The following is a 26,305-nucleotide window of genomic DNA, read 5'->3' as shown; positions in this document are numbered from 1 at the left end:
CTAGCGGAGTTCCCGCAGCGGCAAGTTTAGGGGTTAAGGAGCCGAAAGTAAATCTCCCGGATCGTTTTTCTGGAGATCGCTCGCAGTTCTTTTGTTTCAAGGAGAGCTGTAAGCTATATTTCAGGCTTAGGCCCCAGTCTTCTGGGTCGGAGATTCAGCGGGTGGGCATGGTGATTTCCTTGCTACAAGGAGACCCACAGGTCTGGGCATATGGGTTACAGCCTGACTGTCCGTCGCTTAAAAGTGTTGATGCTTTTTTTACGGCACTGGGCATTTTGTATGATGACCCTGACAAGATGGCTTCAGCCGAGGCTCAGATTACGGTTCTTAAGCAAGGGCGAGGGCCAGCTGAGGTTTATAGTACGGCGTTTCGGAGGTTGGCTCATGATACCCAGTGGAATGACCCAGCCTGAGAAACCAGTACCGAAGGGGCCTTTCTGACCAGATAAAGGACCAACTGGTACAATATCCCTCGCCTGATAGCTTAGATCAGCTCATGCAGTTATCCATCCGGGTGGATAGACGGCTGAGAGAGCGTAGGCTTGAAAGGGAGACCGCAGTTTCCTTTTTTCCCAAGGGAACCTCAGACTCTGAGGAATATTCCGAGGAGCCTATGCAGATTGGGGCTACCCGCCTCTCCTCGCGTGAGAAGACGCGGAGGAGACAGCAGGGTTTGTGTTTGTACTGTGGGAATAAAGGTCATGTTGTAGTATCATGCCCAGAAAAACCGGAAAACTTCAGGGCCTGAGGGTGATGGGAAATATCCTGTCAGGCCAGAAGTCAGAATTTCCCAAAAATACTTTTCTCATTCCGGTGACTTTGGAGATCCTCGGTCAAACTGTCAAGACTGAGGCCTTTGTTGACAGTGGGGCCGATGGGGTTTTCATGGACCGTCAATTCGCCCTGGAACACTCTGTTCCCTCAGTACCTTTGGCATCAGAGATTGAGATCTGTGGGTTAAACGGGGAACCATTGTCCCAGGGTAAAATTACCTCCTGCACCAGCCAAATTCCTTTGTTTATTGGAGCCACACACTCTGAAAAATTGTCTTTTTATGTGACTGTCTGTTCTTTTGCCCCATTGGTTTTGGGGTTACCCTGGTTAAGGGCCCATAACCCTCAATTTGACTGGGTCTCTGGGGAGATTCTTAGTTGGGGTAGTGATTGTTTCAGGAGTTGCTTGAGCCTTCCAGTCAGGCTCTCGCAGCTAAGTTTGCCAGGATTGCCAGGATGTTATGCAGATTTTGCGGATGTGTTCTCCAAAAAAGTTGCGGAGGTACTACCTCCCCATCGCCCCTATGACTGTGCCATTGATTTGTTGCCGGATGCTAAGCTTCCCAAGAGCAGGTTGTACTCACTGTCACGTCCTGAGACTCAGGCTATGGCAGAGTACATTCAGGAGAACTTGGCTAAGGGATTTATCAGACCCTCACAGTCCCCAGTTGGGTCGGGGTTCTTCTTTGTGGGTAAAAAGGACGGTTCGTTGCGACCCTGCATCGACTTCAGGGAATTGAACCGTATCACGATTAAAAACTCGTACCCACTGCCTCTCATTTCGGTTTTGTTTGACCAGCTTCGTACTGCCACCATTTTTTCTAAGATTGACCTACGCGGTGCTTACAATCTAATCCGAATAAGAGAGGGGGATGAATGGAAGACTGCCTTTAATACCCACTCAGGGCATTATGAATATTTGGTGATGACTTTTGGGCTCTCTAATGCCCCGGCAGTCTTCCAGGAATTCATGAACGATGTGCTCAGGGAATATTTGGATAGATTCTTAGTAGTTTATCTAGATGACATCCTAATCTTTTCTCATTCCCTGGAGGAACATCGGAAGCATGTACGCTTAGTCCTCCAGAAACTCAGAGACCACCAGCTTGGGGCGAAGCTGGAGAAGTGCGAGTTTGAAGTCCAGCAAATCGCATTTCTAGGGTATATTATCTCCTCAGAAGGTTTCCAAATGGAGGGTTCTAAGGTACAGGCAGTCCTGGATTGGGTGCAGCCCACTAGTTTGAAGGCGCTTCAGCGTTTTCTGGGCTTTGCGAATTTTTATAGACGGTTTATCGCTGGATTTTCGTCTATAGTGGCCCCCTTGGTGGCACTCACTAAGAAAGGGGCGGATGTTGCTCACTGGTCTTGTGAGGCCAAAGCGGCCTTTGCCCGTCTCAAAAGGGCATTTGTCTCGGCCAAGATGCTGCGACACCCAGATCCAGAGCGTCCTTTTGTGGTAGAAGTGGATGCCTCTGAGATAGGTATTGGGGCAGTGCTCTCTCAGATGGGGGTGTCTGATAATCGCCTTCATCCCTGTGCTTACTTTTCCCGTAAATTTTCGTCTGCCGAGATGAATTATGATGTGGGTAACCGGGAATTGTTGGCTATAAAGGATGCACTCGGGGAGTGGAGACACTGGCTTGAGGGGGCTAAGTTTGTGGTCTCAATTCTCACCGACCATAAGAATCTAGCATATTTAGAGTCAGCGAAGCGGCTCAATGCCAGGCAGGTACGATGGGCTTTGTTTTTTGCTCGCTTTAATTTTTTGATAACATATCGCCCTGGGTCAAAAAACATCAAGGCTGATGCGCTCTCGCAGAGTTTTGCTCCAGTTCAAGAGACCACCGAGGAGCCATTGCCCATTGTGTCCCCATCATGTATTAAAGTGGGCATTACCCAGGACCTCTTGTCATTAGTCCTTAGAGCACAGGAGCAGGCTCCTCCAGACCTTCCGGTAGGTCTCTTGTTTGTGCCTCCTAGGTTAAGACAGCGAGTGTTCCTGGAATTCCATGCCAAGAGGTCGGCAGGGCATCCGGGTATTGTCAGAACTCGGGAGTTGATGTCTAGGGCGGTGTGGTGGCCCTCGGTGGCTAGGGATGTGGATCAGTGGGTTCGGGCATGTGACGTTTGTGCCCGAAATAAAACTCCTAGAGGGGCTCCTGTCGGCCCATTACATCCACTCTCTATTCCGTCTAAGCCATGGACCCACATTTCCATGGATTTTGTGGTGGACTTGCCCAAATCCTCGGGGATGACAGCCGTCGTTGACAGGTTTTCGAAGATGGCGCATTTCGTTCCACTGGTTGGGTTGCCATCGGCCAGACGCCTGTCTGAGTTATTTATGCAGCATGTTGTGCGCCTCCACGGGTTGCCACTTGATGTGGTCTCTGACCGTGGATCCCAGTTTGTGGCCAAATTCTGGAGGGCATTTTGTTCTGATCTCCAGATTTCTGTGAGCTTGTCGTCAGGCTACCATCCACAGTCTAATGGGCAGACTGAGAGGGTGAACCAGTCCTTGGAGCAGTTCCTCAGGTGTTATGTCTCCAAGTGTCATACTGACTGGGTTGCTCATCTGTCCATGGCGGAGTTTGCCTATAACAACGCGGCTCACTCTGCTACAGGGATCTCTCCCTTCCTTTGTGTGTATGGGCATCATCCTAAGGCCAATTCTTTTGACCCCCTGGATTCCACGCCTGGTGGTTCCTCTGTTGTTTCGGTCCTTAGGGGTATTTGGAGGAAAGTGAAGAAAGCCCTTGTGTCTGTGTCATTAGTGACCAAAAGGGTTTTTGATAAGCGGAGAAGACCCTGCAGCTTCAAATTAGGAGACTTCGTCTGGTTGTCCACCAAGAATTTGAAGTTGAGACAGCCATCTCATAAGTTAGGCCCCCGGTTCATCGGCCCTTATAAGATCACCAGGGTTATCAATCCGGTGGCATTTCAGTTAGATCTGCCCCGTTCATTGAGTATCAATAAAACATTTAATTGTTCCCTTTTAAAACTGGCGGTTAGTAATCCTTCTTCCAGTGGAAGACCTTCTTCTCTTCTGATACGGGGTCAGAGGGAGTTTGTGGTTGAAAGGGTTCTTGACTCCAAGATGGTTCGGGGTCGGCTGTCATTTTTGGTGCACTGGAAGGGGTATGGCCCGGAGGAGCGGTTGTGGGTGCGCAGTTGTGATCTTCATGCCCCCAGACTGATACGCTCTTTCTTCTCGCAGTTCCCCGATAAACCCGGTGGTAGGGGTTCTTTGACCCCTCGTCAGAGGGGGGGTACTGTTAGGATCTCCTGCTCTGTGCTGCCACGTCGCCATGGCAACCGGGAGGCAAGTGTTAGCGAAGTAACCTGAGCGCAGCTGATACTCCGGTCCGGGTTTTTACTGTGTAGTCGTTACAGGCTCTGTGCACGGCAGGGAATCCGGCGCTGGTTTTGTGCTCACAGTCTGTGAGGTCTGTGTGGGGCATGGACAGCACCTGCTATATAAACCATCCTCTCAGGCTAGGCAAATGCTGCTGAATCTTTGTTTGTTAGTCAGTTCCAGAGAGTTAGCTAGTACTGTGTGACTTTGTATTTACTTGTTGCTTACTGCGAATAGGCCTTGGGATTCGGTACTTCATTCTGCCAATCCGGACCTAGCAGTAAGACTGGAGTCAGTTGTTTGACCTGCTGGGGTTCTTTTGCTATTCTGTGAACCCAGCAGGTTTGCGGCTGTACTCTCAGACCTGCTTGCTTAATCCTCCCTCACTGTGCAGGGCGTCCAGGTGTCAGTTTAGTGGCAGTAAGCTGAACCTGTGCCCTGCAAGTGGGGGTTAGGATTGTGGATACTCTCCTTGTGTCTATATTTCTATCTCTGACCAAGGAGTTTATTCCCACACCCGTTGGTAACCCTTTGGGGTTTTTTCTGTTGCTCTTAGCAACATCATTTCAGGTGCTCCACATGTTAAATCACTACACCTCGCTTCATTGTCCGCTCTATTCCATCTGAGCATTCCTGACACTAGGGAGACACCCAATTCCTGAGCCTTTGGGCTTCTCCGTTCACTTTGTGTTTATTAGTTATTCCACCACCTCCTGTGTATGTTATGTTATACTGTCTGTGAGTTCGTTTGCTTCGCTTCCCTCTCTGTTCATACACCGGTATACTCCTGTTAGCACTGGTGTGCGTAACAATTGTTGGTTATAGATGAGGAGGCTTTAGATCCACCCAGCAGACGTTAAGTAATTAATTTATGTGCTCTGGCCAAGGTTTGCATAGCTAGGCTATGGTTGGCTGGGGAGGCCCCAATTCTTAGGGCATGGGTCTCCTTGGTTAATGAAACTATTGCACATGAAAAATTTGTGTTCCTGGCTAGGAAAGCGGAAAAAATAAGAATTTACTTACCGATAATTCTATTTCTCATAGTCCGTAGTGGATGCTGGGAACTCCGTAAGGACCATGGGGAATAGCGGCTCCGCAGGAGACTGGGCACAAAAGTAAAAGCTTTCTGACTAGCTGGTGTGCACTGGCTCCTCCCCCTATGACCCTCCTCCAAGCCTCAGTTAGGATACTGTGCCCGGACGAGCGTACATAATAAGGAAGGATCTTGAATCCCGGGTAAGACTCATACCAGCCACACCAATCACACCGTACAACTTGTGATCTGAACCCAGTTAACAGTATGATAAACGTAGGAGCCTCTGAAAAGATGGCTCACAACAATAAACAACCCGATTTTTGTAACAATAACTATATACAAGTATTGCAGACAATCCGCACTTGGGATGGGCGCCCAGCATCCACTACGGACTATGAGAAATAGAATTATCGGTAAGTAAATTCTTATTTTCTCTGACGTCCTAGTGGATGCTGGGAACTCCGTAAGGACCATGGGGATTATACCAAAGCTCCCAAACGGGCGGGAGAGTGCGGATGACTCTGCAGCACCGAATGAGAGAACTCCAGGTCCTCCTCAGCCAGGGTATCAAATTTGTAGAATTTAGCAAACGTGTTTGCCCCTGACCAAGTAGCTGCTCGGCAAAGTTGTAAAGCCGAGACCCCTCGGGCAGCCGCCCAAGATGAGCCCACTTTCCTTGTGGAATGGGCTTTTACAGATTTTGGCTGTGGCAGGCCTGCCACAGAATGTGCAAGCTGAATTGTACTACAAATCCAACGAGCAATCGTCTGCTTAGAAGCAGGAGCACCCAGCTTGTTGGGTGCATACAGGATAAACAGCGAGTCAGATTTTCTGACTCCAGCCGTCCTGGAAATATATATTTTCAGGGCCCTGACTACGTCCAGCAACTTGGAGTCCTCCAAGTCCCTAGTAGCCGCAGGCACCACAATAGGCTGGTTCATGTGAAATGCTGAAACCACCTTAGGGAGAAATTGAGGGCGAGTCCTCAGTTCTGCCCTGTCTGAATGAAAAATTAGGTAAGTGCTTTTATACGACAAAGCCGCCAATTCTGAGACACGCCTGGCTGAAGCCAGGGCTAACAGCATGACCACTTTCCATGTGAGATATTTCAATTCCACAGTGGTGAGTGGTTCAAACCAATGTGATTTTAGGAGACTCAACACTACATTGAGATCCCAAGGTGCCACTGGAGGCACAAAAGGAGGCTGTATATGCAGTACCCCTTTGACAAACGTCTGAACTTCAGGCACTGAAGCCAGTTCTTTTTGGAAGAATATCGACAGGGCCGAAATTTGAACCTTAATGGACCCTAATTTTAGGCCCATAGATAGTCCTGTTTGCAGGAAATGCAGGAAACGACCCAGTTGAAATTCCTCTGTAGGGGCCTTCTTGGCCTCACACCACGCAACATATTTTCGCCAAATGCGGTGATAATGTTTTGCGGTTACATCCTTCCTGGCCTTGACCAGGGTAGGGATGACTTCATCTGGAATGCCTTTTTCCTTCAGGATCCGGCGTTCAACCTCCATGCCGTCAAACGCAGCCGCGGTAAGTCTTGGAACAGACAAGGTCCCTGCTGGAGCAGGTCCTTCCTTAGAGGTAGAGGCCACGGGTCCTCCGTGAGCATCTCTTGAAGTTCCGGGTACCAAGTCCTTCTTGGCCAATCCGGAGCCACGAGTATAGTTCTTACTCCTCTCCGTCTTATAATTCTCAATACCTTGGGTATGAGAGGCAGAGGAGGGAACACATACACTGACTGGTACACCCACGGCGTTACCAGAGCGTCCACAGCTATTGCCTGAGGGTCCCTTGACCTGGCGCAATATCTGTCCAGTTTTTTGTTGAGGCGGGACGCCATCATGTCCACCTTTTGGTTTTTCCCAACGGTTCACAATCATGTGGAAGACTTCTGGGTGAAGTCCCCACTCCCCCGGGTGGAGGTCGTGTCTGCTGAGGAAGTCTGCTTCCCAGTTGTCCACTCCCGGAATGAACACTGCTGACAGTGCTATCACATGATTTTCCGCCCAGCGAAGAATCCTTGCAACTTCCGTCATTGCCCTCCTGCTTCTTGTGCCGCCCTGTCTGTTTACGTGGGCGACTGCCGTGATGTTGTCCGACTGGATCAACACCGGCTGACCCTGAAGCAGAGGCCTTGCTTGACTTAGGGCATTGTAAATGGCCCTTAGTTCCAGGATATTTATGTGAAATGACGTTTCCATGCTTGACCACAAGCCCTGGAAATTTCTTCCCTGTGTGACTGCTCCCCAGCCTCTCAGGCTGGCATCCGTGGTCACCAGGACCCAGTCCTGAATGCCGAATCTGCGGCCCTCTAGAAGATGAGCACTCTGCAACCACCACAGGAGAGACACCCTTGTCCTTGGAGATAGGGTTATCCGCTGATGCATCTGAAGATGCGATCCGGACCATTTGTCCAGCAGATCCCACTGAAAAGTCCTTGCATGGAATCTTCCGAATGGAATTGCTTCGTAAGAAGCCACCATCTTTCCCAGGACTCTTGTGCATTGATGCACTGACACTTGTCCTGGTTTCAGGAGGTTCCTGACTAGCTCGGATAACTCCCTGGCCTTCTCCTCCGGGAGAAACACCTTTTTCTGGACTGTGTCCAGAATCATCCCTAGGAACAGTAGACGTGTTGTTGGAATCAGCTGCGATTTTGGAATATTGAGAATCCACCCGTGCTGACGTAGCACCACCTGAGATAGTGCTACTCCGACCTCTAACTGTTCCCTGGATCTTGCCCTTATCAGGAGATCGTCCAAGTAAGGGATAATTAAGACGCCTTTTCTTCGAAGAAGAATCATCATTTCGGCCATTACCTTGGTAAAGACCCGTGGTGCCGTGGACAATCCAAACGGCAGCGTCTGAAACTGATAATGACAGTTCTGTACCACAAACCTGAGGTACCCTTGGTGAGAAGGGTAGATTGGGACATGGAGATAGGCATCTTTGATGTCCAGAGACACCATATAGTCCCCTTCTTCCAGGTTCGCTTTCACTGCTCTGAGTGATTCCATCTTGAATTTGAACCTTTTTATGTAAGTGTTCAATGATTTCAGATTTAAAATCGGTCTCACCGAGCCGTCCGGCTTCGGTACCACAAACAGCGTGGAATAATACCCCTTTCCCTGTTGTAGGAGGGGTACCTTGATTATCACCTGCTGGGAATACAGCTTGTGAATAGCTTCCAATACTGCCTCCCTGTCGGAGGGAGACGTTGGTAGAGCAGACTTCAGGAACCGGCGAGGGGGAGACGTCTCGAATTCCAATTTGTACCCCTGCGATACTACCTGCAGGATCCAGGGGTCCACTTGCGAGTGAGCCCACTGCGCGTTGAAATTTTTGAGACGGGCCCCCACCGTGCCTGAGTCCGCTTGTAAAGCCCCAGCGTCATGCTGAAGACTTGGCAGAAGCGGGGGAGGGCTTCTGATCCTGGGAAGAGGCTGCCTGTTGCAGTCTTTTTCCCCTTCCTCTGCCCCGGGGCAGAAATGAGTGGCCTTTTGCCCGCTTGCCCTTATGGGGACGAAAGGACTGAGTTTGAAAAGACGGTGTCTTTTTCTGCTGAGAGGTGACCTGGGGTAAAAAGGTGGATTTCCCAGCCGTCGCCGTGGCCACCAGGTCTGACAGACCGACCCCAAATAACTCCTCCCCTTTATACGGCAAAACTTCCATATGCCGTTTGGAATCCGCATCACCTGACCACTGTCGTGTCCATAAACTTCTTCTGGCAGAAATGGACAGCGCACTTACTCTTGATGCCAGGGTGCAAATATCCCTCTGTGCATCTCGCACATATAGTAATGCATCCTTTAAATGCTCTATAGTCAATAATATACTGTCCCTATCCAGGGTATCAATATTTTCAGTCAGGGAATCCGACCAAGCCACTCCAGCGCTGCACATCCAGGCTGAGGCGATTGCTGGTCGTAGTATAACACCAGTATGTGTGTATATACCTTTTAGGATATTTTCCAGCTTTCTATCAGCTGGTTCCTTGAGGGCGGCCGTATCAGGAGACGGTAACGCCACTTGTTTTGATAAGCGTGTGAGCGCCTTATCTACCCTAGGGGGTGTTTCCCAACGCGCCCTAACCTCTGGCGGGAAAGGGTATAATGCCAATAATTTATTAGAAATCAGCAGTTTTTTATCGGGGGAAACCCACGCTTTGTCACACACCTCATTTAATTCATCTGATTCAGGAAAAACTATGGGTAGTTTTTTCACACCCCACATAATACCCCTTTTTGTGGTACTTGTAGTATCAGAAATGTTCAAAGCCTCCTTCATTGCCGTGATCATGTAACGTGTGGCCCTACTGGACATTACGTTTGTCTCGTCACCGTCGACACTGGAGTCAGTATCCGTGTCTGGGTCTGTGTCGACCATCTGAGGTAACGGCCGCTTTAGAGCCCCTGATGGTGTTTGAGACGCCTGGACAGGCACTAACTGATTTGCCGGCTGTCTCATGTCGTCAACAGTTTTTTGCAAAGTGCTGACACTGTCACGTAATTCCTTCCATACTACCATCCAGTCAGGTGTCGACTCCCTAGGGGGTGACATCACTATTACAGGCAATTGCTCCGCCTCCACATCATTTTCCTCCTCATACATGTCGACACAATCGTACCGACACACAGCACACACACAGGGAATGCTCTGATAGAGGACAGGACCCCACGAGCCCTTTGGGGAGACAGAGGGAGAGTTTGCCAGCACACACCAGAGCGCTATATATATGCAGGGATAACCTTATATAAGTGTTTCTCCCTTCTATAGCTGCTGTATATGTATTTTCTGCCAATTAGTGCCCCCCCTCTCTTGTTTTACCCTGATTCTGTAGCAGGACTGCAGGGGAGAGACAGGGAGCCGTCCTTCCAGCGGAGCTGTGAGGGAAAATGGCGCTTGTGTGCTGAGGAGATAGGCTCCGCCCCCTTCACGGCGGCCTTTTCTCCCGCTTTTTTTTTTTTTTTTTAGGAAAACTGGCAGGGGTTAAATGCATCCATATAGCCCAGGAGCTATATGTGATGCATTTCTTTAGCCATATAAGGTTTAAAAACATGTTTTATTGCGTCTCAGGGCGCTCCCTCCCAGCGCCCTGCACCCTCAGTGACCGGAGTGTGAAGTGTGCTGAGAGCAATGGCGCACAGCTGCAGTGCTGTGCGCTACCTTATTGAAGACAGGACGTCTTCTGCTGCCGATTTTCCGGACCTCTTCGCTCTTCTGGCTCTGTAAGGGGGCCGGCGGCGCGGCTCCGAGACCCATCCAGGCTGAACCTGTGATCGTCCCTCTGGAGCTAATGTCCAGTAGCCAAGAAGCCCAATCCACTCTGCATTCAGGTGAGTTCGCTTCTTCTCCCCTTAGTCCCTCGATGCAGTGAGCCTGTTGCCAGCAGGTCTCACTGAAAATAAAAAAACCTATTTAAAACTTTTACTCTAAGCAGCTCTGGAGAGCCACCTAGCCTGCACCCTTCTCGTTCGGGCACAAAAATCTAACTGAGGCTTGGAGGAGGGTCAATGGAGGGAGGAGCCAGTGCACACCAGCTAGTCAGAAAGCTTTTACTTTTGTGCCCAGTCTCCTGCGGAGCCGCTATTCCCCATGGTCCTTACGGAGTTCCCAGCATCCACTAGGACGTCAGAGAAAAAAATCTTTACGATATGGGGAAAGTGGATGGGCTCTAGATAGTTTAAGGATAAATAAGGCCCGGATTTGTACTTTTTACTTTTTTTCTTCCTTTTGGGAGATGTGGTATATTATGTTATCTCTGCTATGCCTCTGCTTATTTTATAAGTGGTATGCTGGGATCCAGAGCCGTAACTAGGTGTGGGCGGATGGGGCATTGCACACAGCGCAGTGTCTCTGTGGGCGCACCATCCGCATCCACACTGATTGTCCACCTAAGCTGCAGCGATGCCTGCTGTGCATCTAATGTATATTAGTAGTGCTGCGCCCGGCTCTTTCCCTGCCGGAGGCAGCGCTGCTAATATACATTACATGCACAGCAGGCAATGCTGCGGCTGGACAGTCTGTGACTGTGAGACAAGTCTCTCTCTCTTCCCCCATGCTCTGCTCCGCACCCCCCCCTTCTTTCCTCCTGCTCTCCCTGCACTGTACCTTCCGGGTTCTGTAGAGGAGACGGCTGCTGCTCTCAGCACAAGTGAAGTCTCTCCTCCCCTCCCCTCCCTCGTCCAGACTCACATGAAAAGGCTGCTAATGTGGGTATGTAGTACCACTCTGTGAATAATTTGACTAGCCTTGTGGTTGGTCATTTTAAACTGTCTCTCTCAGTAACATTTTAGATAACTTACTGTGTGTACAGATTTTGTTAAAAAAAACAACAACAACCTGCACAAACTGTACCTTAACCCAATATCCACTGAGATTGAAAACTTAATACTTATTGTTTGTAAATATTCTGTGTGTGTGAATATATATTTATGTGTGTGTGTGTGTGTGTGTAAGTATGTATATGTGTATATATATATATATATATATATATATTTTAATACTGTGCGGTGTAATGTGACTATCGAGCGCTACTGTGCTGTGTAATGTGACTATCGGGTGCTACTGTGTGTTACGTTCCTGATGCTCAGAACTAGAGAGATGTTGCGTAGTAAGTCCAGAGCACCAGGACGTGACGCTGAAATAAGGGATGGTACGGGTGTAGCCCCTAGCACCCTACCTCCATTGTTTTACCCGTGTGGTCAGTTCACGCCTGAGTGACTATGGTTTCTTGGGCCCACGGCAGCCGTGTTTGAAGGGCGGATTAGGTCTGCCCAACTCCGATGCCCCCAGGTCTTAGAGTGAGACAAGGCGTGAGCCGAGACAGGATAATAACAAGGGGACCTCTAACTAAAGCAAACAGAAAGCTAGGGGCTACTAGCTGCCCTAAAACTAAATATATGTGCGGCACGCCGCCAAAGGAAAAGAACAACAAAAGACACCACTGTCCACACCCCCACACGGCACCGCCGTGTACCGGGGAGGACAGTGAAAAGCGGAAACCTCCGCAAAAACCACCAATACAAAATTAACACAAGGACTTAAGCGGCCTAGGCCGCAACCCGCGGCAGAAGCCGCTACTCACGAAACCGGGAGAGAACCCCAACAAGCGAGAACCCCCAGATGACTGCAACAGGTTCACTTGGACAGGAAGGATTCCCAGGACCGGCTTCAGAACTACAGGACTCAGGAGCGCAGGGAGCAGGATCGACCAGATACAGCTGACCAGGAACAGACGTTGCAAGGCAGGAACAGCATACAGGAAGCTATCACCGGCGAGGCTGTAGTGTGCTGGATCCCATAAAAAGGCCCTGCTGGCCAATGACAGGAGGGCCAGCAAGACCAGCACCCAGACCCTAATTACTAGTTGCCGTGCAGCTGCCCTGCTGCACGAGCAACTAATCAATCTTTATCTGGCAACGGGGAACGCGGTCCGCCAATGGTGTCCCCGTTGCTATGGACCCAGCGGCTGTGGATGCCCGGCGTCCTAGCGTTGCCAGGGACCCGGCGGCTACAGTACGCACGCCGTCCTGGCGTTGCTAGGCGCCGGGCGGGCAGGGAGAGAGGTGCAGCGGCCGTGAGCGTCGCTCGGAAGCAGACTGAGCGGCACCGCGGACCGCGGCACCTAACACTGTGCTGTGTAATGTGACTATCGGGCGCTACGGTGCTGTGTAATGTGACTATCGGGCGCTATGGTGCTGTGTAATGTGACTATCGGGTGCTACTGTGCTGTGTAATGTGACTATCGGGCGCTACTGTGCTGTGTAATGTGACTATCGGGCGCTACTGTGCTGTGTAATGTGACTATCGGGCGCTACTGTGCGGTGTAATGTGACTATTGGGCGCTACGGTGCGGTGTAATGTGACTATCGGGCGCTACTGTGCTGTGTAACGTGACTATCGAGCGCTGCTGTGTAACGTGACTATCGGGCGCTACAGTGCTGTGTAATGTGACTACGGCGCGCACTGTCCCTATTTTACATATGGGGATATAAAATAGATCTCTAGGGCCACGCCCCTTCCCCATAAAGCCACGCTCCCATATTTTTGAGGGCGTGCACTAACCCTGTTTTGTATATGGGAAGGGGGAGGCGTGCCGATGCAGTTTCTTGCACACAGCGCTAAAATGTCTAGTTACGGCACTGCTGGGATCGCTTTTCTCCTGGTCACCGGTGCGCTGTCAATGTATAGTTTTGTTTGAATTTTCATCTGCCTGCTGCACTATGTGTTTATTACTTTTTTTGTATGCAGCTGTATGTATGTTAATATTACTACGTGTGTTTTTGTTGCTTTTAGCTATTGAGTAAGTTGTTCTAACAAAATTTTAAAAACATTTAATAAAAATCTATTGAATTTAAAATGGAGTCAGACACATTTTAAGTCTATAATGCCAGTCTGGGTACTGTGTACACCCGCAGTGTACTTAGACTCAGTTCGCTCCCTCAGAAGCGGTGCATCCACACTGTGTACTGAGTCTGGAGACTCTGCTGTCCCCATAGAAGCCCTGTGTCTCTGTACCCTCATGCCACCATAATGACCAGCGACCCGCTAACCTGGACGCCGGCTTAGTACTCACCACTTCTATCTTCTGGCTCTGTTAGGGGTGGCGGTGTGCGAATAGTTCCCTTAGGAGCTAGTGTCCTGTCAGTGGGGAATGGGACCATTAACCCTTCAAGAGGTTGCCCCCCCCCCCCCCCCCCTAAGTCAAACGAAGCAGGCAGGCTGGTGCCATCCAGCTTGCCTGAAAATAACAAATAAAATAAATGCAGAAAACTCTTCTGGAGCTTCCAGTGATGTGACCGGCTCCTCTGGGCACATTTTCTAAACTGAGTCTGGTAGGAGGGGCATAGAGGGAGGAGCCAGCGCACACTAGCAAATTCTTAAAGTGCCCAAGGCTCCTAGTGGACCCATCTATACCCCATGGTACTAAATGGATTCCCAGTATCCTCTAGGACGTAAGAGAAAACATTCAGATCAGAGGTGGGATGAGGAGCACATTAAATTATATATATATATATATATATATATATATATATATACATACAGATGCAGGTGTCCCTATATGAAAGGAACAGGCGGCACTCCTCCGGACTTGATACAAAAGAAAAGCTGGTGGTGCTTTATTCAAACGACGTTTCAAGGCCCACCGGCCTTTTCATCAGGTGCAATAAAAGTAAAAGAAAGTGAACATACCTTTTATAAGAGGACACTAGGTCCAACAATGTTTCTCTCCCGCCCTAGGTCAGGTGACGCCGGCACAGTGACGTAATGGACGCTCTGAACGTGACGTCGGGAAAAGCACCGTTGCATGATGGGTGCATAACTAAGAACATCAACGGGCGGTTTCCAAGGAAGCCGTACTGAGGCATGCCGGGCCGGTAGTTAAGGACGCCGGCGGCTGCTTGCTGTATCTAGCTGATAGCGCTATAGGCGGGCAGCGGGGAAAAGATACGTGCACAGTATCCGGCGGAACCTGGGATGGGGAGAAAAGAGAAAGTGAAACAATGTGTAAATAGAAAAAAATCAATAAACAATGTTACATATTGTAAATAACTGTGATTAAAAAAACAGGGTATCATGGATTATACAGGATAAACATGATATAGTATACTATAAAAATAAAAATAAATAAAGATGAGTACTCTATTATAGGAGAACATATATAAGATGGACAATCACAAAAAGATACTTCATACTACTTTTTCATTAAGTCCTAGAGGATGTACAGTGTCCAATATATGAATCCACTTCGATTCTTTTTGTTGTAATTTACAACTTCTGTCCCCACCTCTGATGGACGGAGGAACGTGGTCGATGATCTTGTAGCGTAAATGGGACAGCTGGTGGCCTGCTTCCTTGTAGTGTCTGGCCACGGGTTGATCAGATGGTTTGTCTGCGAGTGCTTGTTTGATAGAAGACTTATGCATGGCTATACGTTCTTTGAACATACGAGTCGTTGAATCGCGTCATCATAGCCACGCCCCCTGCTGTATAATGCCGGTAATAGCGGCATTACACAGCAGGGGTGGGGCTTACACGACATGCCCCCCGTGGTCACGCCCCTGGCCCGCCTCCACCACACACCCGGTCCACCTCCGGCCCGCCCCCTCTGCACGCACATCGCAGCCCGCCCCCCTGCCGAGCCGACCTGGCTGCTCTCTCCCGGAGAGAGCAGCCAGAAAGTCGGTATGTCTTGCAGCAATTACAGCATTGCAGAGCTTTGGCATTCTAATTGTTCATTTGTTGAGGTAATCTGAAGAAATTTCACCCCACGCATCCTGAAGTACCTTCCACAAGTTGGATTGGCTTGATTGGCACTTCTTGCATACGATACGGTCAAGCTGCTCCCACAACAGCTCAATGGGGTTGAGATCTGGTGACTGTGTTGGCCACTCCATTACAGACAGAATACCAGCTGCCTGCTTCTTCTCTAAATAGTTCTTGCATAATTTGGAGGTGTGCTTTGGTTCATTGTCCTGTTGGAGGAGGAAATTGGCTCCAATCAAGCGCTGTCCACAGGGTATGGCATGGCATTGCAAAATGGAGTGATAGCTTTCCTTATTAAAAATCCCTTTTACGTTGTACAAATCTCCCACTTTACCAACATCATAGCAGCCCCAGACCATCACATTACCTCCACCATGCTTGACAGATGGCGTCAGGCATTCTTCCAGCATCTTTTCACTTGTTTTGCATCTGCCAAATGTTCTTCTGTGTGATCCAAACACCTCAAACTTCGATTCGTCTGTCCATAACACTTTTTTCCAATCTTCCTTTGTCCAATGTCTGTGTTCGTTTGCCCATATTAATCTTTTCCTTTTGTTGGCCAGTTACAGATATGGCTTTTTCTTTGCCACTCTGCCTAGAAGGCCAGCATCCCTGAGTCGCCCCTTAACTACAGACGTTGACACTGGTATTTTGCGGGTTCCATTTAATGAAGCTGCCAGTTGAGGACCTGTGAGGCGTCTATTTCTCAAACTAGAGACTCTAATGTACTTGTCTTCTTGCTCAGTTGTGCAGCGGGGCCTCCCACTTCTCTTTCTACTCTGGTTAGAGCCTCTTTGTGCTGTTCTCTGAAGGGAGTAGTACACACCATTGTAAGAAATTTTCAATTTCTTGGCAATTTCTCGCAAGGAATAGCCTTCATTTCGAAGAACAAGAAAAGACTGTCGAGTTTCACATGAAAGTTCTCTTTTTCTGGCCATTTTGAGAGTATAATCAAACCCACAAATGTGATGCTCCAGATACTCAACTAGCTCAAAGGAAGGCCAGTTTCATAGCTTCTCTAACGAGCAAACCTGTTTTCAGCTGTGTTAACATAATTGCACAAGGGTTTTCAAGGGTTTTCTAATCATCCATTAGTCTTCTAACGCGATTAGCAAACACAATGTACCATTAGAACACTGGAGTGATGGTTGCTGAAAATGGGCTTCTATACACCTGTAGATATTCCTATAAAAACCAGACATTTGCAGCTAGTATAGTAATTTACCACATTAACAATGTATAGAGTGTATTTCTGATTAATTTAATGTTATCTTCATTGAAAAAAACTGTGCTTTTCTTTAAAAATAAGGAAATTGTCTGGATGACCCCAAACTTTTGAACGGTAGTGTGTATCTATCTATCTATCTATCTATCTATCTATCTATCTATCTATCTATCTATCTATCTCTATCTATATATATCTATATATCTATATCTATCTATATATATATATATATATATATATATATATATATATATATATACATACAAACGTTTTACACCGAGGTGAAAAGGGGCACTCACTGGTACACTTTATCCGTGTTAAAAAAAGGTTCATTTTATTCACATGAATCATATATTGCCATTATTGTCGATGTTTCGATTTCTCAACGAGATCTTTCTCAAGACGGGCATAATATCGATATCCACTATGTGGAGGATAGTGTGACACAAGTTCAAAATTGTAGATCCATAATGTAAGTATTGTCACGCTACAGAAGGCATCATGTATAGGATCAATACAATGAAGCGGCTGTCTGCATCTTGGTGGTACAGGTTGAGTCTCCCTTATCCAAAATGCTTGGGACCAGAGGTACTTTGGATATGGGATTTTTCCGTATTTTGGAATAATTGCATACCATAGTGAGATATCATGGTGATGGGACCTAAATCTAAGCACAGAATGCATTTATGTTACATATACACCTTATACACACAGCCTGAAGGTCATTTTAGCCAATATTTTTTATAACTTTGTGCATTAAACAAAGTGTGTCTACATTCACACAATTCATTTATGTTTCATATACACCTTATACACACAGCCTGAAGGTAATTTAATACAATATTTTTAATAACTTTGTGTATTAAACAAAGTTTGTGTACATTGAGACATCAAAAAACAAAGGTTTCACTATTTCACTCTCACTCAAAAAAGTCCGTATTTCGGAATATTCCGTATTTCGGAATATATGGATATGGGATACTCAACCTGTATAGAAGTAAATAGCTTCATCAATGTAAATAGTCCAAATAGGTAGTATGATAATTATCCAGCCGCAATGCACCATGCTGACAGCTGGATATCGATATTATGCCCGTCTTGAGAAAGATCTCGTTGAGAGATTGAAATGTTGACAATAGTGGCAATATATGATTCATGTGAATAAAATTAACCTTTTTTAACACGGACAAAGTGTACCAGTGAGTGCCCCTTTTCACCTAGGTGGAAAACGTCTGTATATACAAGTGGACCTCAACATTAGGCCCATTGGGAGCACCCTTTGATAAATTCTTATGTTGATGAGAGAGCAGGACTTTTGGAAGAAAATAAATAAATATATATATATACAATGCAGCTTGTGTCCGGCACTCCGCTGTAAGTAAATGACTGCCACGGTGCCCTGGTTTTCAATAGCATAGAATTCCATAGATAGCTGGCACTCATGGACTGAAAAACGGACAATACTCAGGTACTTGCTGCCAACGTTTCGGGATTTTATTCCCTTTGTCAAGACCACATACAGTACAAAATGACATACCTTATAAAGCGTGCACCATCACCATCACCACGAATCCCGTCGGAGTCCCGATGATGTCATCATGGCGCGTCCGCGCCGGCGTATCGGGTACTCACTGGGAAGTGGATAAAACCTCTGTGTATACAATACAACCAATCGTAAATATTTAAAAACTACATGAAACTATATGTCAAATGAAAAAGACAACGAGGTACGATAATGGCATATGTAATATATCATGCTGTACAAGATACTGACTGCACGATTAAAAACAAGAGGAACGTGATGCGGACAAATCCAAACTCAACACCAGTGTATCTCAATATCATACTAATAGCATAGAGAAATGAAATTAGTTAAGTAATGATTCTACACTATGGTGACATCAAACTGGATCATAATGGATAGAGACTCGCATCTGACATACTGTAATAAATCATGGTGTGAACACCATGTGGAATATGTTCTATACACATTCTATGTAGCTGCGGTGGGGGGAGGGAGAGAGAATATAGGGGTTGAATACATGTTCCTATACATTCAAATCATATAGAGCTATAGGGTACATTTTCATAAAAACGAAGTGTACGATAACATGTCATTTAGTCCATGCGGTTTATATGTTTTGATAGTGTGAATCCAAAATGCCTCTCTCTGCAACAATTTGCGGTCACGATCACCACGTCTAATGTTGGGGGGAATGAAATCAATCATCTTGTATCGCAAAGATGCCAGGTTATGTTTTTGTTCTGCAAAGTGCCTGGCTACTGGTTGGTCCGAACCTTTGCCTTCCAATGCTGCACGGATACTAGACCTGTGCATGGCCATGCGTTCTTTCAATTGTCTTTTAGTCTTACCCACATATAGTAGGCTGCACGGGCATCTGATGAAATACACCACATAGGTGAAAGAACACGTAAGTATATATTTAATGTTATATGTTTTTCCCGTATGAGGATGGGGAAACGTAGAACCTGGTTCTAAATAACTACATGTTGTACAGCCTGTGCACTTGTAGTTACCTGGTTTTTTTGTAAGAAAATGTTCTTTAATGGGTGCCTTGAACTGTGAAATATCGTTGTGCACGACTGCGTCCTTAATGCTACGACCTCTCTTATATGACGGCAAGATAGAGGTTTCTCTCAACATAGGTAATTGTGGGTCTGTAGTTATAATTGGCCAGACCTGTCGTGCCTGCAGTGCCAATTTTCTGCTAATTCCTGAGTACCCCTGGGGCCAGATAACCTTCTTAACCAGAGTTTTGTTCTTTGTTGCATTACCACGCAAGGCTTGTTCTCTGGTGAATGTTAATGCTTTGGTTTTGGCTAACTTTAATGATTTATAATGATATCCTCTGAGAAGGAATTTGTGCAGCAAGTTGTCAATTTGTGCAATGGCACCTTCATCATTGCTGCAGATTCTTCTTACCCGTAAAAACTGCGAGTAAGGTAGCCCTCGTATGGTGGCCGCTGGATGGTCACTCGATGCATGCAATACTGTATTGCGGTCTGTTTTTTTAATGTATAATGAAGTAGAAATGACATGTTCATGATTGCTGGAAATGAGTACATCCAAATTGTGGATGGATGAAACACTGCTCTCCCAAGTGAACTTCACCGCTGTATCCAGTGTGTTGATCTCTTTCATTTTCTCTTCAAACATGTTTTGACTCTCTGACCATGTTCATGGTCAGAGAGTCAAAACATGTTTGAAGAGAAAATGAAAGAGATCAACACACTGGATACAGCGGTGAAGTTCACTTGGGAGAGCAGTGTTTCATCCATCCACAATTTGGATGTACTCATTTCCAGCAATCATGAACATGTCATTTCTACTTCATTATACATTAAAAAAACAGACCGCAATACAGTATTGCATGCATCGAGTGACCATCCAGCGGCCACCATACGAGGGCTACCTTACTCGCAGTTTTTACGGGTAAGAAGAATCTGCAGCAATGATGAAGGTGCCATTGCACAAATTGACAACTTGCTGCACAAATTCCTTCTCAGAGGATATCATTATAAATCATTAAAGTTAGCCAAAACCAAAGCATTAACATTCACCAGAGAACAAGCCTTGCGTGGTAATGCAACAAAGAACAAAACTCTGGTTAAGAAGGTTATCTGGCCCCAGGGGTACTCAGGAATTAGCAGAAAATTGGCACTGCAGGCACGACAGGTCTGGCCAATTATAACTACAGACCCACAATTACCTATGTTGAGAGAAACCTCTATCTTGCCGTCATATAAGAGAGGTCGTAGCATTAAGGACGCAGTCGTGCACAACGATATTTCACAGTTCAAGGCACCCATTAAAGAACATTTTCTTACAAAAAAACCAGGTAACTACAAGTGCACAGGCTGTACAACATGTAGTTATTTAGAACCAGGTTCTACGTTTCCCCATCCTCATACGGGAAAAACATATAAAATTAAATATATACTTACGTGTTCTTCCACCTATGTGGTGTATTTCATCAGATGCCCGTGCAGCCTACTATATGTGGGTAAGACTAAAAGACAATTGAAAGAACGCATGGCCATGCACAGGTCTAGTATCCGTGCAGCATTGGAAGGCAAAGGTTCGGACCAACCAGTAGCCAGGCACTTTGCAGAACAAAAACATAACCTGGCATCTTTGCGATACAAGATGATTGATTTCATTCCCCCCAACATTAGACGTGGTGATCGTGACCGCAAATTGTTGCAGAGAGAGGCATTTTGGATTCACACTCTCAAAACATATAAACCGCATGGACTAAATGACATGTTATCGTACACTTCATTTTTATGAAAATGTACCCTATAGCTCTATATGATTTGAATGTATAGGAACATGTATTCAACCCCTATATTCTCTCTCCCTCCCCCCACCGCAGCTACATAGAATGTGTATAGAACATATTCCACATGGTGTTCACACCATGGGGGTCATTCCGAGTTGTTCGCTCGCAAGCCGTTTTTAGCAGCTTTGCACACGCTAAGCCTACGCCTACTGGGAGTGAATCTTAGCATAGTAAAATTGCGAACGATGTATTCGCAATATTGCGATTACACACCTCGTAGCAGTTTCTGAGTAGCTTCAGACTTACTCGGCATCTGCGATCAGTTCAATGCTTGTCGTTCCTGGTTTGACGTCACAAACACTCCCAGCGTTTGCCCAGGCACTCCTCCGTTTCTCCGGCCACTCCTGCGTTTTTTCCGGAAACTGTAGCGTTTTTTCCCACACGCCCATAAAACGGCCTGTTTCCGCCCAGAAACACCCATTTCCTGTCAATCACATTACGATCGCCAGACCGATGAAAAAGCCGTGAGTAAAATTACTAAGTGCATAGCAAATTTACTTGGCGCAGTCGCAGTGCGGACATTGCGCATGCGCATTAAGCGGAAAATCGCTGCGATGCGAAGATTTTTACCGAGCGAACAACTCGGAATGAGGGCCCATGATTTATTACAGTATGTCAGATGCGAGTCTCTATCCATTATGATCCAGTTTGATGTCACCATAGTGTAGAATCATTACTTAACTAATTTCATTTCTCTATGCTATTAGTATGATATTGAGATACACTGGTGTTGAGTTTGGATTTGTCCGCATCACGTTCCTCTTGTTTTTAATCGTGCAGTCAGTATCTTGTACAGCATGATATATTACATATGCCATTATCGTACCTCGTTGTCTTTTTCATTTGACATATAGTTTCATGTAGTTTTTAAATATTTACGATTGGTTGTATTGTATACACAGAGGTTTTATCCACTTCCCAGTGAGTACCCGACACGCCGGCGCGGACGCGCCATGATGACGTCATCGGGACTCCGACGGGATTCATGGTGATGGTGCACGCTTTATAAGGTATGTCATTTTGTACTGTATGTGGTCTTGACAAAGGGAATAAAATCCCGAAACGTTGGCAGCAAGTACCTGAGTATTGTCCGTTTTTCAGTCCATGAGTGCCAGCTATCTATGGAATTCTAAATATATATATATATATATATATATATATATATTGCACCTAATGTTGTGTGTACGTCCTCTTCATGCAGCTAAGACATCTCTGACCCTTTGAGACACGGCCTTTATAAGACCTGTGAAGGTGTCTGGTGACATCCGGCACCATGACATTAGCAGCAGATCCTTTAAGTCCTGTAAACTGCGAGGTGGAGCCCCATGGTTTGGATTTCTTTTTCCATCTCATCCTACATATGGTCGAGCAGATTGAAAACTGGGGAATTAGGAGGCCAAGTCAGCACCTTGAACTCTTTGTCATGTTCCTCAAACCATCCCTGAACAATTTTTGCACTGTGACAGGACATGTTATCCCTCTGAAAGAGGCTTCTGCCATCAGGGAATACAGTTACCATGAAGGAGTTTACTTGTTCAGTAACAAAGTTTAGGTAAGTGGCACATGTCAAAGTAACATCCACATGAATGGAAGGACCCAAGGTTTCCCAGCAGAACAATGCCTCCACCGGCTTGCCTTCTTCCTGTAGTACATCATGGTGCCATCTCTTCCCTAGGTAAATGATGCATTTGTGCCAGGCCTTCACGCCCGGCCATCCACATGATGTAAAAGAAAACGTGATTCACCAGACCAGGCCATCTTCTTCCATTGCTCCATGGTCCAGTTCTGCTGCTCAGGTGCCCACTGTAGGCACTCTCAGTGGTGGACAAGGGTCAGCATGGCTGGTCTGGGGCTACGCAGCAATGTGTTCTGACACCTTTCTTTCATAGCCAGCATTAATGTTTTCAGCAATTTGTGCTACAGTAGCTCTTCTAGCCTTAGTTTCCTATGTGTAGCAATGACCTTTGGGCGCCAATGACCCTATTGTTGGTTCAATCACCGGTTGTCTTTCATTGGACCACTTTTGGTAGGTACTAACCACTACATACTGAGAACACACTCACTCCCAGTCTGGAGATGCTCTGACCAAGTCACCTAGCAATCTTACTTCGGCTTTTGTCAGAATTGCTCAGATCCTTATATTTGCCTATTTTTCCTGCTTCCAAAACATCAACTTCAAGGACCTGACCCACAGATGTAGGTAAACCATTGTTGCAGACTTTTGGGCTGCTCTCTCCGGGAGAGAGCAGCCAGTCGGCTCAGCAGGGGGGCGGGCAGTGAGCTGATGTGAGGAGGGGGGCGGACCGGGGGCGGGCTGGAGGCGGCACAGGGGTGGGCCAGAGGATGGATGGGGCGTGGCTGCTGGATCGCGTCATGCAAGCCACGCCCCCACGTGTAATGCAGCAATTACCGGCATTAAACAGTGGGGGCGTGGCTTGCATGACGCGATTCAACAAGAATCGCGTCATCGCCTGCCCGGACCGCCCACTTCACTCGCTAAGTGGGCAGCCGGGCAGGGGGGGACCCCTGTAATCGGGAGTCTTGCCTGCTCTTCCGGGGGGCCGGGAGGGCCACCCGATTTTCGGGAGCCTCCCGGCCATTCCGGGAGGGTAGGCAAGTATGAGGTAAACCCAATTCTTGCAGTTGAGTGATTATCAGCAGACTACGCATGGTTCCTGCAAGGATTTATTTGCAAAGTGATTGACAGTCAGGGACCGTTTGTGGACCGTTACAGGGATTAACTGCAAAAACAGACATGTCACGACCAATTTCGGGGGATGTCTCAGCCTGGGATCCCGACTAGGTAGATAATATGAGGTGACGTATATAGATAGTAACAGAATATGTGCTCCTTTGTGAACAGCACATGATGCCAAGTGTTCAGCATTTGTTGCTGTAAGAAAATACCTGGCTGCTGTATAACATGTTCCACAGTCAGGCGGCCAGGGTGAGACAGTGAGAAGAACAGAGTGTACAGGGGCAGTCTCAGTGTGACACCCCATTCTCCCATTATGGTGAGTAATGATACGTGACTGTCCCCTCCCCGCCCAGCCCGCCGACTCTAGTCTACACAGTTACTAGTACTACCGCACACTGACACTCCGGGCGGAGAGCTGCTGCTGCTGTTGGGTAGGAGGAGGCTGCTGCGCCCGGTCTCTGCACCCAGCACAGAAATGGCAGCAAGATCCCAGGTAATACGTCTCTGTTCTCCTGGTTACTGTCCTCCCCGGACAGGACCCTCTCTCCTCCCCTCACACAGATAGTGCTATCCATTGCTCTCTAACGAGGAGTCCCGACTGTCAGCACTGTCCGGTTTCTAATGGGGGAGTCCCGACTGTCAGCACCTTGCTCCTTACCGATACTCCTTGCAGCACTGTCCCTGCTCGCAGATGTGGTGTCCCGACTCTCTTTTTACTGACATGCCACAGACACAAGCCAAGGGCAGCATGTCTTTATAGGGAGTAGCATGACTCAAGCTAACTTATACAGTACATACAGGATGTGGCTCCTGTTAAGCACTACATACATGTGTGACTCCTGCTAACCACTACTTACATGTGTGACTCCTACTCACCACTACATGTGTGACTCCTGCTAACCACTGCAGACATGTGTAACTCCTGCTAACCACTACAACATACATGTGTCACTCCCGCTAACTGCTATATGTGTGACTCCTGCTAACAACTACATACATGTGTCACTCCCACTAACTACTACATGTGTGACTCCTGCTACAGCTATCCACTGCAGACATGTGTGACTCCTGCAAACCACTAGTACATACATGTGTGACTCCTGCTAATCACTACATGTGTGACTCCTGCTAACCACTGCAGACATGTGTGACTCCTGCTAATCACTACATGTGTGACTCCTGCTAACCACTGCAGAGATGTGTAAGTCCTGCTAACCACTACATACATGTGTGACTCCTGCTAATCACTACATGTGTGACTCTTGCTAACCACTACATACATGTGTGACTACTGCTAACCACTACATACATGTGTGACTCCTGCTAATCACTACATGTGTGACGCCTGCTAACCACTGCAGAGATGTGGTACTCCTGCTAACCACTACATACATGTGTGACTCCTGCTAGCCACTACATACGTGTGACTCCTAGTAACCACTACATACATGTGTGACTACTGCTAACCACTACATACAGGATGTGACTCCTGCTAAATACTACAGTACATACATGTGAGACTCCTGCTAACCACTACTGTACATACAGGATGTGATGCCTGCTAAATACTACATACATAATATGGCTCCAGCCCACCACTACATACATGAAGCCGGCGGCCGCACTACCATGACTTCTTATGAAAGAGGCAGTGATCTCACTTTTTTCCATTGTCTCATTTTGGGTCAGAGACATTTGCATTCCTAATGCTTTAAATAACCGGGAGGTCACCCATGCTGCAAGGCAGTATTCTAACCCATCTCTCTCTTCTCCTACAGGGGCACCCCATGTTACAGGCTCAGGCTTCCAACACACAGCACCTGCGAGAGCGGCAGCGCTTCTTTGAAGATGTTCTGGCCCATGAAGTGGACATGTTTTACCCCTCAACTCACCTCCTCAATGAGCGCTGGCGGCGTAAGTCCTAGTCTTAGTGATGTGATGCATGGAGGTGGGGGGAGCAGTACTTTGTAATATTATTGTGCTAGAACAGGGGTGGGGAACCTCCGGCCCGCGAAGCCGTTTGCTCCGGCCCATCCGCTTCTCCCAGTGAGACACGCCGCCGCTCAGTCCGGCGGCAGCGTGTCTCAGCTGTCAGTGTCAGGACAGGGAGGAGAGCGCGGCAGCGGCGTGTAGAACTTGAAACCAGCCGCCGGTTCGTGAGCCAATCAGAGCTTGCGGACCGGCAGCCAATCAGGAGCCGCGGCTGCCGGTCCGCAAGCTCTGATTGGCTCACGAACCGGAGGCTGGTTTCAAGTCCTACACGCCGCCGCCCAACATAGCCGTGCTCTCCTCCGTGTCCTGCCGAAAGGAGCGGTAAGTAGCACGGGGGGGGGGGGGGGGGGCATCTGTATACCTGGCACTGTGGGGTCATCTGTATACCTGGCACTGTGGGGGCATCTGTATACCTGGCACTGTGGGGGGCATCTGTATACCTGGCACTGTGGGGGCATCTGTATACCTGGCACTGTGGGGGCATCTGTATACCTGGCACTGTGGGGGCATTTGTATACCTGGCACTGTGGGGACATCTGTATACCTGGCACTGTGAGGGGCATTTGTATACCTGGCAC

The 26,305-nt window shown here is 47.5% G+C and overlaps 1 protein-coding gene and 1 long non-coding RNA gene across 6 annotated transcripts in view; one reads left to right on the top strand and one right to left on the bottom strand.

Moving 5' to 3' along the window:
• LOC134909223 (uncharacterized) overlaps positions 1-24,032 on the bottom strand; it is a 149,161-nt gene extending 125,129 nt beyond the window's left edge. The window contains exons 1-2 of the long non-coding RNA XR_010175868.1: positions 23,945-24,032; positions 14,375-14,654 (exon numbers count right to left, since the gene is read on the bottom strand). This is a non-coding gene — a long non-coding RNA (uncharacterized LOC134909223). The remainder of the gene's footprint in view (positions 1-14,374; positions 14,655-23,944) is intronic.
• The window catches only part of LOC134909221 (dysbindin domain-containing protein 2-like), a 45,450-nt gene continuing 30,460 nt past the window's right edge, over positions 11,316-26,305 (top strand). The window contains exons 1-2 of one of the 5 annotated variants that reach the window (XM_063915890.1): positions 11,316-11,395; positions 25,514-25,649. In XM_063915890.1, coding sequence (XP_063771960.1) covers positions 11,375-11,395; positions 25,514-25,649 — 157 coding nt within the window. In that variant the 5' untranslated portion in view covers positions 11,316-11,374. Of the gene's footprint in view, positions 11,396-23,541; positions 23,855-23,893; positions 24,052-24,114; positions 24,229-25,513; positions 25,650-26,305 lie in introns of those variants that run through there. The other 4 variants (XM_063915895.1, XM_063915893.1, XM_063915892.1 and 1 more) reach the window with 4 other exon arrangements.

The sequence above is a fragment of the Pseudophryne corroboree genome, chromosome 4 (assembly GCF_028390025.1).
Source record: "Pseudophryne corroboree isolate aPseCor3 chromosome 4, aPseCor3.hap2, whole genome shotgun sequence".
Lineage (NCBI taxonomy): Eukaryota > Metazoa > Chordata > Amphibia > Anura > Myobatrachidae > Pseudophryne > Pseudophryne corroboree.
Note: the sequence above shows the minus strand (reverse complement) of the source record. Positions and strands in the feature narration are given on the sequence as shown.